This window comes from Leguminivora glycinivorella, chromosome Z (assembly GCF_023078275.1).
Source record: "Leguminivora glycinivorella isolate SPB_JAAS2020 chromosome Z, LegGlyc_1.1, whole genome shotgun sequence".
NCBI classification, from domain to species: Eukaryota; Metazoa; Arthropoda; class Insecta; order Lepidoptera; family Tortricidae; genus Leguminivora; species Leguminivora glycinivorella.
Window position 1 is genome coordinate 25,479,874 of NC_062998.1, and position 12,935 is coordinate 25,492,808.

At 37.2% G+C, this 12,935-nt stretch overlaps 2 protein-coding genes across 2 annotated transcripts; one reads left to right on the top strand and one right to left on the bottom strand.

Annotated features, from left to right (window-relative positions):
* Window positions 1-1,815: 1,815 nt before the first annotated feature.
* Window positions 1,816-3,787, bottom strand: LOC125240433. The gene is made up of 2 exons (XM_048148323.1): window positions 2,918-3,787; window positions 1,816-1,833 (listed from the first exon to the last, which is right to left on the bottom strand). The coding sequence occupies exons 1-2, from the start codon at window positions 3,785-3,787 to the stop codon at window positions 1,816-1,818; spliced, it is 888 nt and encodes a 295-aa protein (XP_048004280.1).
* Window positions 3,788-4,093: 306 nt separating this feature from the next.
* Window positions 4,094-12,472, top strand: LOC125241663 (NADH dehydrogenase [ubiquinone] 1 alpha subcomplex subunit 2). The gene is made up of 3 exons (XM_048150240.1): window positions 4,094-4,309; window positions 4,378-4,484; window positions 12,306-12,472. Exons 1-3 carry the CDS (start codon window positions 4,230-4,232, stop codon window positions 12,386-12,388), a joined length of 270 nt encoding a protein of 89 aa, XP_048006197.1. The 5' UTR covers window positions 4,094-4,229; the 3' UTR covers window positions 12,389-12,472.
* The last annotated feature ends 463 nt before the right edge of the window (window positions 12,473-12,935 follow it).

Sequence of the window (12,935 nt, forward strand, 5' to 3'; positions counted from 1 at the left end):
TATAAGAGTATTTGCCGAGATATTAGTTGGCTGAGCAAATTCTACTGGGTATACTATTTTATCCAAGACAACATGGTTCTCGCAAGACAACTCCTTCAGACAAAATCTCTCAGCCAGCTGTAATCGTCGCAAGGACAAGGGAGGTATACAATTTTCAATTTCCATTGAATTAATGGGAGTGGTGCGCATGGCTCCACTTATAACTCTTAAACCAATATTTTGTATTACATCCAATTTTCTTAATAATGTGCTACTTGCATTCATAATATGCTAGGGAACTATAGTCAAAATGACTTCTGACTATGCTTTTGTACAACATGTTAAGTGTTTTTGGGTCAGAACCCCAGAATGTTCCAGCTAAACTTCTAATAACATTTATGCTTTTCATAGCATTTTGACTAATGTAATCTATGTGTTTATCAAATTTTAATTTATTATCTACAATTACACCCAAAAAATTTGTGATGACCAGTAACAGGAATTGAATTATTGTTATAACTAATATTTACATTGGACTGTGCAAATGGGTCTCTACTAATTACTAATACTTTACTTTTTCTGGACTAACTTCTAATTTCAAAATGTCACTATAATATCTTTGTAACTGAGTTAAAGCAGTGTTCATATTATCAACAGCCATTTTTAGATTTTGGTTTTCACTGTATAAAAGCAAATCATCAGCAAATTGCAATATTTTAACTTGAGATGTATTAACAAAATTAAGGATCTGAGATGTGTATAGGTTGTACAGTAACGGTGACAAGGTAGCACCTTGCATTGTTCCTTTGTTAGCTGTTCTGGGACCAGACAGTTTATTGTTGAATTTTACATATATAGTCCTATCGTGTAAAAAACCATATATCCAATTTAAAATTTTAGCAGGTAGATCTAATTGATGTAGTACATAAATTAAACTTTCAATATTAACATTATCAAAGGCACCTTTTACATCCAGAAAAACACATATAACATTTGTGTGACTAAGTTTAGCTTTTTTAAGATCACTAATAAATGAAACAAAGCTTTCAGAGCAACTCTTGCCTTTTCGGAATCCAAACTGAACATCTGGTAGCTTTCCTTGGGTTTCTGCATAGTAATCTAAACGTAATTTTAGCATATTTTCAAAAAGTTTTCCTAGGCAAGATGACAATGAAATTGGTCTGTATGATGAAGGATTATCTACTGGTTTATTTGGCTTTAAGATGGGAATTACACATTGTGTTTTCCATGAATCTGGAATGACTAAGCTATCCCATAATTTATTATAAATATGCAATAATATTTCTATAGCTTTAGGATGCAACTTTTTAACTAATATATATGGTATATTGTCCAAACCTGGTGATGTGTCTTTTCGACTCTTAAGTGATATAAACAACTCATTAAGTGTGAAAGGTCTGCATAGGTAGGTGTTACTGGGAGTTTCACGAGACTGATTAATGATATTATGTATATGACTTTTGTTTAATGGAGATGAATCTGATAATTTATCTAAAAAACCTGGCACCCATTCATCATTTAAATATCTATTATGGGAAGAGCCAATTCTTTTAAACTTTTTCATATATCCCCATATCCTAGAAACCGGTGTCATCCTATTAAAAGTACTGCAAAGTTCATGCCAAGATTTTACACGTTCCTCCTTTAATATTCTTTTTTTCTGTGCATCAACTTTTTTGTAATTTATAAAGTTAGTAATGCTAGGTGATGTTCTATACTGATTTAAGGCTTCTTTAGACTTATTAACAGCCTCTAGACATGTTTGGTTCCACCAGGGAACAGGTTTCCTCATGACTTTCATGGATTGTTTAGACTCTACTTTTGGAACTGTTTCTGAACGAATATCATACAGAATGTTTACAAAATTATTATACAAATTAAGAGGTTCTGTATTATCAATATCTAAATGAGAAAAGCATGTCTCTGATAAATTATAATATTTGGACCAGTCTGCTCTGTTATAAATATATTTTTCATTTACAGGTTGCGCTTCATATATGGCAGGCTTCACGTTTATATCTACCAGAGTTGGATAGTGGTAACTGCCCATTGGGTCATCATGAACTCGCCATTCACAGAGTGGAGCTATGTTGGGACTGACAAGAGTTATATCAATTGCAGATGAATTCCTATTTGGATATTGCACTGTTGTTGGACTGCCATCGTTCAAAATACAAAAATCAAATTCATCTATTATTTTGTATAAACTATTGCCTCTACTGTTATTTGATTGACAGCCAAATAATATGTGATGAGCATTAAAGTCGCCCATAATGATACATGGCTTTGGGGTTTCAAGTAATATCTTTTTCATCTTATTGACATCAAACCTACTACCATTTGGTGGACAATATATACAAAGAATGGAAAGCTTACCCATAGATGTTTCTATAGCTACACAGATGTTTTGAATGCATTCATAAAAAGTTGTGTTTATGATACTGTATTGTAAGTTTTGCTTAATAAGTATACCAACTCCATTCTTAGTATTTTTAGAATTTTTATGAACAAAGTTGTATGGAGCAAAGTTAGGAATTGTGGATGTATTTTTAAGCCATGTTTCGTTTAATAAACAAATATCAATCTGTTGTTCTGTTAGAAATGTATTTAAGAGGGCTCTCTTATGTAATAAGCTTTGAATATTAAACTGTGCTAGATGTAAAAAGGTGTCCATGATTTAATGTAATAAATTAGATTTTAAGACTTCTCGTATTCTTTTATTATTAATTGGAGTATCAGATCCGTCATTTCCCAGCATGACCAAGGACTTAATAAAAGCATTCATGATAATGTCGTCATTCAGTATTTGTTCGTAATTTGGTGAAATTTGGCTTGCGCCTACTGTCTTATTGGGTTTGGTCATATTAGGAAATACTTTTGTATTGTTTACTACTGGGGCTGATGGTGCGGTACTCACCACAGTGGCAAAACTCCGGTTGAGGTTCTCATATTTTGCTTTCTTTTCTTCCATTTTCTTTTGTTTAATCGGACAATCTCTGGAGATCGCCAGGTGATTTCCTTTACAATTTATACACGTGATCTCATCGACTTCACATTCTTTATACGAGTGTTGGCCGGAACAAGATGAACACATTTGTTCCCCTCTGCAGACTCTTGCTGAATGGTTGAATTTCAGACATTTGTAACATTGCAGCAGCGGTGGTATATACATGGATATTGGGTATCTATACATCTGCATGTATGCGTACTGCGGTAAAGTTGTAGCAGCGAAAGTAACGGCAATCGTTCCCAGGGGTACTAATTTGCCGTCAACTTTTCTCATGAATCTCTTGACTGAGATGACCTCCGTGTCACAGGAGATGTTTTTGTAGATTTCCTCGTTGCTCATCTCCTTAGGTACATATCGGATCACGCCAATTGCCTCCGTGAGCATCGCCGGGACAAAAGCTTTTAATTTGTGCTTTCCTAAAAAACTGTCCATTTTCAGGAAGGTATTTGCTGGTGTGGGTTTTTTAAAAGTGATGCCCACTTTGTGGGCATTTACTCTGTGTACTCCAATTATGCCTTTTACATTGTCCGTAAACAATTTGGTTAGAGCAATGGGATTCCTATTGCCTATTTTGTCGTTGTCTTGTGATTCTACATACACAACACACTCGGTAGTTTGATTGTCCGGGAATTGACGCTTGTAATTTGGTTTCACATATAACTTATATTTCGTTTCAGGCGTAGTAGCCGTGGTAGCCGCAAACTTTCTTTTTTTCTTTCGCTCCCTATCAGGTTTTTTCTCACCGGGGGCCTCGCCCCCGGAGCTCTCGTCACCCATTTTTATTTACAATATGCTATATGTACAAAATTATCTATATTTACACCTAAACTAAACAAATATATACAGAGAAAATTAATTTTGAAAATCGGAGAAGATTAAATCACCCGCTCAATTCGACTTCCCGCCAAAAAAGTCACATTTGTATGAGAACAGTAAGTGTTGCTATGATAAAAAAACAATCTTAAGCCATTGGTTTCATGGTATGTAGAGCAATGTAGAGTCCGGGATGTATTCTGTGTCAACAGATTTATTTTTATTTGTCTATGTTCAGTAAAATGACAGCCCCTGTCATCCGTTTCTATATAATGACTTTCGACTGACAGTCGCATGTCGCACAAGATTCACTCGATTTTGAAGATTGGTGACCGACGAAAAGATTGCCTAATATCGATCATCTACTGTAAACCTCTCAATATATTGTAAAATTAAAAACTTTAAAATGTCGGTACGTCTAGGCGGCGCACTAAGAGAACTCCGAATTCACCTGTGTCAAACCAATAAGCAATCTGCAGGCGTGAGGTATGCTTGATTACATAAACTATGAAACATCCGCCTGGCAAATATTGATAATCGCTCATACTTTTCAGGGATTTCATTCAGCAAAACTATGTATCTATCAAGAAAGAAAATCCTGGTTTTCCGATTTTGATTCGTGAGTGCAGCGGAGTTGAACCCAAGATATGGGCCCGATACGGTAAGTAAAAAGCCTTTATTATGAATACTAGTTTGTTTTCTGATTTAGGTTACATAGGTATAATAACAGTTACCTTCAACTTATATGTTTGATTAAGCCTTATTTAGAAACAGTGTTGAAGGTTGGCATGCTATTTGCAAAATCCAATTTTTTTATTGTTCTGAGCAATTAACCAGCAATTCGTTTTTGCAGTAACATCAGATAGTTAAATTGACATTGTATTCTGCTTGGCTTGCAACCCTCAATTTTACTGGCATCTATATTGTGATTACTGGTGTTAATATTCATTCAATAATAGAACCATAATAAAGATCACTTAATCTTCACCATGGGTGTACAACTTTAAACAAAGGTAAAAATTTCACTTGGCAAGTTTTAGTAGTGATAGTCAAGGACTGAAAAGGTACTACACCCTGTTTTTATTGAATTCCGTTAACTTTAAGGAAGGTTCTGTTCTTTAGATCAAATACAATTGTGAGTTTGCATGGGAAAACATCCCACTTTGTCGATTGCTATAAAGCTGCTTTGTCAGGTTATTCATATAAAGATACAAGCCAATCTCGCCTTAATGGTAACCGACAAATTGGGACGTTTTACTAAACACACTCACAATAAATTTCTCTAAGAAACTAGCATTTTAACTCTTACGGTTATTGAGTTATTAAAAAAATAAAGATAATTACTGAACATGTGTATGACAGTCTTTATCACTTCCTAATGTTATTTGTTCTGACATGTGCCATCAATCACTTGACACTAACTTGAATGTTATTCTTAAGGGTCTCTCACACTAATAAATTCATTTATTAAGTATGAAAATGATGAGAATTTTTTTTGGCGAATTTAACTAAAAGTGGTTTCCTGATAATGAACCTAGCTATGTGTCAAATTTAACGGAAAACAAAAAAAAAACACAGTGTATTTAAAAGGGCTATGAACAATTATTAAATGGTACCCAACCCAACTGTTTAGTATCTAAATCATTACTATTTACAGTAGAATCTGCTTGAGATGATCCTGAATGGACCTAGCATAAAATGCGTCTAACACGGGAAATCATCTTAAATGTCAATAAATAAACTAGCATTATTCCATGTAATTTGTTTGTTAAGAATGGAAGATATGACAAAGATTAATAATTATCATTAGGGGTAAAATACACAGAAGGGACACAAGTTGTAAGATGCGGAAGGGACGCCAGCGCCAACACATGGCAATTTAACATCTAGATTGTATTTATCTCTGTTATATATGGTGCAAATTAATTGGTAAGCAGGAACCAATTTTTTTTATTCAGTAATTGATGGTGGCGATCAGATTTATGTGGGACTTACACAGAATTAAGTATTTTTTTATCATACCTAATTTAAGAAGTTAATATTGTCTTCGGTTACCGCGATAGTTACTCATGAAATAAAACTATGGAAACGGATTAAATCGCGTATAATGAATTTAAAATACATCCCGACGTTTCGAACTCTTTACAGCGTTCGTGGTCAACGGGTGACTGAGGAAAAATTAAAATGTGCAAAAGCTACCCACTTACAAGAAATATTAACGAACCATGACCACAAATAATCTAGATTTCTAAGGCAGGTTCACACACTATGAAGAAGATGTCCCAATTCCTGAGGCCTCAAACTCCTCTACAAAGCGCGGGAGTGTACAGGCTAGACTGTGAGTGCGGCCTGTCATATGTGGGACAGACGAAACGAAGCATTTCCACACGGGTGAAGGAACACATAGCGGATGTCAAGCACCGTCGGCAAAGGTCTGCAGTCTCTGAACATGTCATGGATAAAGTCAATCATGCTATAAAGTTTGACAAGCCTCTGGTTCTCGCTAAGGAGAAGCGATATATACCCAGAATGTTGCGAGAGGCCATTGAGATCAAGAAATATCCAAACTTTAATAGAGAGGATGGCTTTACTTTACCACCGGCTTGGGATCCAGTAGTACATCTGATAATGGAACAAGCACGACGAAGGCTGTGAGGCATTTGTGTTGTATGGTGTTGGACATTAGCAGTTTGTTTCTTTGTCAATTTTGTGTAGATTAATTGGTTAATTATTTTTTAACAGAGTAATGGTAAAAAAATTTTTTGAATATTGTATAACTAGCTTTATTAATAGTGTGTGAACCTGCCTTAGAAATCTAGATTATTTGTGGTCATGGTTCGTTAATATTTCTTGTAAGTGGGTAGCTTTTGCACATTTTAATTTTTCCTCAGTCACCCGTTGACCACGAACGCTGTAAAGAGTTCGAAACGTCGGGATGTATTTTAAATTCATTATACACGATTTAATCCGTTTCCATAGTTTTATTTCTTAAGAAGTTAAATTAAATTTTAATTGATTGTCAACCTACCAGTGATGTAGTATAAAGAGTTCAAAATCTCTTTCACAAGTAAGTCAAAGTGCTAGTTTTCGAGAGAAACTACTCAAGTTACTTAAGAAAACACCGAAATCACCATACATGTGCATTTAAACCCTTAAATGCATAGTGATGTATGATGCATATAATCATGCATTTTTGACTCTATTGACAGCATGTCAGAATTCAAATTTGAATAAATCTTTGTCAAGGTCATGCATTTAAGGGTTAAAAATTGAGGAGCTCTCTCAACTCTTCATGGATCCCATCATCAGAACAGCTCCAGATTAATATGGGACCACCTTGGAGGTACCTAGCTTTTTTTAAACAAAAAAGAATTATTGTAATCACTGTAATCAGACTACGGGTCTTGGAGTAATCAGTCAACAATCAACATGTATTGTTTAAGAAATCATCAACATTATCACCAAAACAATCATCATCATCAAGTCCACCATATTCCTAAAACATCGCAATGCCAAAACAAATTAGTCTCATAATGTCTAAAACTTGAAATAGTTGAAATGACTTAAACCTACTTCTCAAATGACCGTATTCCCAAAATTTCTAAAAGTCAAATTGACTTAAAACCAAAACTTCACTATTTCAGTATTTCATAAATAGTCAGGACAGGTTTTCATAAATAGTTAGCATTAATTAACTAAATGAATACTATACCTCGTCTTTTTAGGGTTCCATACCTCAAAAAGGAAAAACGTAACCCTTATAGGATCACTCATGCGTCTGTCTGTCCGTCTGTCACAGCCAATTTTCTCCGAAACTACTGAACCGATTAACTTGAAATTTGGCACGCATATATAAACTTCTGACCCAAAGACGGAAATGTAATTTAATTGAAAAAAAACTTTAGGGGCGACTTTTGGGGGGTGAAAGTGAAAATTAATAATCAAAGTTTCTAGAACTATATTGTGTTACATATCAAATGAAATAGGTTTTTATAAGTATTTCAAATATATTTTTAATAATGTTTAGTAAGGTAATTTTCAAGTTATTTTAGAAAATAGGCAAAAAATTACCTCCCTGCTAACTTCCACCACAAACCATAAAACTATTTATTTGTGTACCTTACTGCAACGACATAAGGTTTACTAATAGACAGCTAAGATGTCACTGTAAAACACTTTAAAGCTTTGTCACAGTAAACTTCAAATTGGACAGGTAATCGCAGTAAGCAAATTTAAACCCAATATTCAAAATTACAAGGTTGTAATTAGGTACGAGTTCAATTTGTTACGGCTTATGATAAACATTAAGATTAAACTGACAAACAACGTCAAACTCGTAGCGGAAAAAATAATCGTCCAAGTAACCAGCCAGTATTAATACCCCTAAATACTGAAAAAGGTAAACAACCTCTAGCAATGCGATATACACAATGTTGCCTTACGAGTACAATAGAATAGGCACGTAAAAAATAACTAATAATACTAATTTAAATAAAAATATTACCCCCATCAAGATATAGCTCAATCGATTCTACTCTCAATTCTGAACAAACTGTTTTCAGGTTTTTAGTGTTAAGTGAAACACGGTGTATATTCGGGATCATTTTATGTATGTTGCCTGATTAGACCCGTGGTCCGATTTCAATAATTCTTTTTTTGTTTGAAAGGAGCTACCTCCAAGGTACCATATTAATCTGGAGCTGTTCTGATGATGGGATCCATGAAGAATTGAGGGAACTCCTCAAATTTGAAAGGCACGTGTATAGTGATTTCGCTGTTTTCTTGAGCAACTTGAGCAGTTTCTCTCGAAAACGAGCATTTTTACAAAGTGGACCTGGTGATGATGATGCTTGCCTGATGACATGCTCATCTCGCTGAACGGGCTCTTGCGATCCAATCCACATGTGGATATCTTCAACGACAGCTGGTCTAAACAGACATCCAAATGCCTTACTTATTCTGAGACAGCGTGAAGTATGTGTGTTAACTGTACATAATACATGCTACTTATGTTACGTTATGTTTGATGTTTTTTTGTTTATATGTGTTATATGTTTTATCGGAGTTCATTTATGTACAAGTGTAATTGGTATGCCGTTCTTGTAATTAAATAAATAAATAAAAAAATTGGTTGTAACGAACCGTAATCACTTTATTAACTAGTATAGGTATTATGAAGAAGCCGCATTGTAATCATATTTTTTACCTTACAGCAAAAGCATGTGAAACGGTCACTCCATTAAGCAATTTATCTGCTTCTCAAGTTATGGAGATATTTCGAAAACTGGCTGCGTAACTCTCCAAATGTTACTAACTATATGTGATAATAATAGCAGTACTATTCAGTTAACTTTTTTTAAAGGCAAGCTAGATTGTTTCATTGTAGTTACATATTTACTTTTAAACATTAGTTAAGTATACCTGATAGAAAATATAGGAATATCTATTACCGCCTATTTACTTAAGAGGGTTATATAAGGTACAGCGGGGAAAATCTCGACTGGGAGGCCAAATATAACTGGTCCATTTTTTCTATGTTTTACAATGTTTGTATTATTAAATAGTGTCCACCGGTTATATATGGTAGGCGTGTTCAGTGGATACATGTAGAACTCAGTAATGTAATAATGGAAAAAATGGATCAGTTACAAATGTTACAATGCGCCCCTAGTTGAGATTTGCCCCGCATATACATATATTTTAATTAATTACGCTCTAATATTAGTTAGGACCAAACTTATAACTACCTACTTGTTGTTTGGGTTCTTAGCACTAAAACCTTAATAATTAAGTATTCAAAATACACGAAAGTTAACTGCAACGTTCAAAGTTTGATAGAGTGATTGTTACACTCGGGTCGGGTGCAAATAAATCGGACCACCCCAGCATTTTCAACAATTTCTGTAATAACTGTAAGCAAGACCGCTATGTGTTATATACCAAATGAAAGCTAAGGTTTTCCTTTCATTCATGTGCTTTTCAAAAGTTTCCGCCCAACACTTTCAGTTTTTCAGGGCTTCGAACGTTGCTGTCCTAAAAATGCGTACATGGAGTAAAACGTATGCCTAACGGGAAAGCTGTGGTTGCAAAGCAAGTCGTGCAGTTCGGTGGTCTGGGGTGACCTTTGGGCCATTGGCATGTTTGTGAGCTGTCCCTCCCTTCTCTACAAGTCGTCTTCTGACGGTCCCTCTGCTAACAATCACATGTCGGGTGTCTCGTAGGTTCTGCTGAAGCCGAATAGCATTCAGTCGACGGTTTCGTAGCGAGGATGTTACGATGAATCGATCATTCCGTTCCGCACGTAGCGGGGGGCTCCAACGATGGCGCGTAAGGACTGCTGGGAATCGAGGCGCTTCCTGTTCCACTCTCCCACCAGCGCACACCACGCGGGAGCTGTATATGTTAGGCGTGACCGGACATAAGTCTTGTACACGCCCAACTTTTCGCGGAGATAGCCGGGACTGCAGAACCAGGCCGAAGAGAGTGCGAGCGGCACGCGTCTGCGCAATCACGTAAGGAGCCATCGTGAGGCGGCGGTCAATGGTCACCCTTAGGTATTTAACCGTAGGGGACCACTCTACGGCCTCACGGGGACGGGCGTTGACTGACAGCCTCCACTGTTTCAGCCATGGCGGGAGGACTTCTAGCGCGCACTGGGCCTTGTGCGCTGCGTGTGAAAGGCGGATGAGGCGGCGTAGGCGGCTGTGTATCGCCCGTAGCACACAGGCGAGAGACAGCTCCCTTGGGGCACGCCGGCGAGGATCGGCCGGTCAGTTGACACGGCGTCTTCTACCGCCATCGCCACGTGGAAGCGGCGGTCCTCCAGAAAGGTGGCCACAGTCTTGACTATTCGACGAAGAGTAGTAGACGTGGACAGCTTGTAAAGGAGGCCGGGGTGCCATACGCGATCCAACGCCTTCTCCATGTCCAGAAGGACTTCAACCGTGTGCTCCCTCTTGTTGAAGGCGGCTGCAGCGTGGTGCAGCACACGGGCAAGCTGGAGCGTCGTCGAGTGTTCTGGACGGAAGCCGAACTGTTCGTCGCGTGGCTGAATGTGGGGCGTCAGGTGAGGCAGAAGCAGCTTCTAGAAGACTTTCGCGATAGTGGGCAGCAGTGTGATGAACCGATAGCTCTAGGGACGAAGGATGTTCTTCACCCGGGCTTGGAGATCATGATGACGCGACCCTGTTTCCACGGCCTTGGGAAGTGGCCGGTCCGCAAGGCTCCGTTAAAGAGCCGCGCCAACGACGCGATGGCTCGCGGGGGAAGGTGGCGCAGCGCCTCGTTCGGTATGCGGTCGGGGCCAGGTGCCTTCTTCAGCGGGGTGCTTCGTATCATCCTCTGGACTTGGCCCGGGGAAAGGACGATAGGGTCTTAGTCGGGAGCTATGGACGTGGCGAAGTAGTCCGCCAGGTGCTGCACAACAGCAGCTTCATGCTCCGTGTCGTCGGACGGATTGGGCCTGAACCTGAACGCATGATAAATAAACATTGCCAAAAACTGGTTTTATGCCTAATAGTAAGCGCTTGTCAGTACAACTAGTACAGTCCCAATGAGACATTTGGAGGGGGGTTGAATACCCCGCCCGCATTTTACTCAATACCCAACCCCCACCCTTGAATATTGATGTCATTTGATAGGGCAGAAAATTATAAATTATCTAACACGTGGTATTTAAATTATTTCGATCACGCTTATAGTTTTTACGCAAATTGAAAAAACGTCAAAACTGCTGAGGTGGTCCGATTTATGCACCCGAGTGTATTTTTACATTACAAGTAGTTTTAGATTGATAACTAGAGATTTATTGTTAGTCTCTAAATAGTCTAAATACATCAATTAATTCAGTAGCATATGAAGATACGTACACCATTAGACGGTGTAACAGGAGAAACCAAATTATTGGAATATTGTAACATTTTTTTATTTCGCCCGTCGTCGTTATTATAGGTAACTTAGAAATAGACTGCTTTAAAAAATACACCATTTTCGCAGGAAAAAGTAGGCTCTATATTTTTTCTGTCCAATAACCTCAGAAATGGTTGATATAGTAGTAGTACATTACGATACAAGTGCGTAAAAAAGGAAGTTCGACACGAGTTTCGAATTTCCTTTTCGCATGTGTATCGTAGGTAAAAAAAACACCATCTGTACTGAAAAAGTACAGATGGTGTTTTTTTAACGCACTAGTGCGAGAAGTGGTTCATTATATGCCAGGTCGAAACTTCAGAGGCTCATCTGTACTGAAAAACGTCGTACGATACACGAAAAGGAAATTCGTAACTCGTGTCGATTTAAAACACTCCCTTCGGTCGTGTTTTAATTTATCGCCACTCGTTTCGAACTTCCTTTTTTACGCACTTGTATCGTAATGTACTATTTCGATTTTGGAGTATAGGTAGTAGATACATACTCGGTTATAAGTTATCAATATTGGAATTTTAGGTAATGACTATTACATAATATTGTTGTTATATTTCAGATAAAGGAGTGGAGCGCAGTACAGTTCTCACAAATTTATCAGCTGGGGATGTTTTGGCTGCCATCCAAAAGCTAGTCAAGTAACAAAATAACAACAAAACAAATGTAATAAATAGAAAGGTTTAGAAAAATGCATACATTGATGAATTAAAAACCGTTTTTATTAAATTATTTTATTTCTTGCTTAAGTTATCTACGGATTTTCATCTACCTATTGAAATACCAATAGTTATATACATTTATGTACTAAATATTTAATGACCCCGAAACATAGTAAGGGAAGAGTTGTAACTCCATACGTATCAGTAAATGCGGGTTATTTGTATAGTGTATAGGCATACCTAAGTGACATACAGCTACAATCACGCGTCAACTAGCGTAAATTATCAGTACTGCTACTTGTCAATAGATGCCGTGACGAACGAAAAGTCTAATGCTCGACAATTTTTAGCTAATATTACAATAGTATTAATCAGTATTCTGTTTTCAATTCCTTCTGCTTGTAATATAAGTTGTAAACTGTTCTAATATAAAGTTTTTGGCAGACGAGACACAGTTGCCACCTAGTATCGAGTAGTGGTATTGATAATTCACGCTATTTGACGCGTGATTATCGCTAGATGTCACTTAA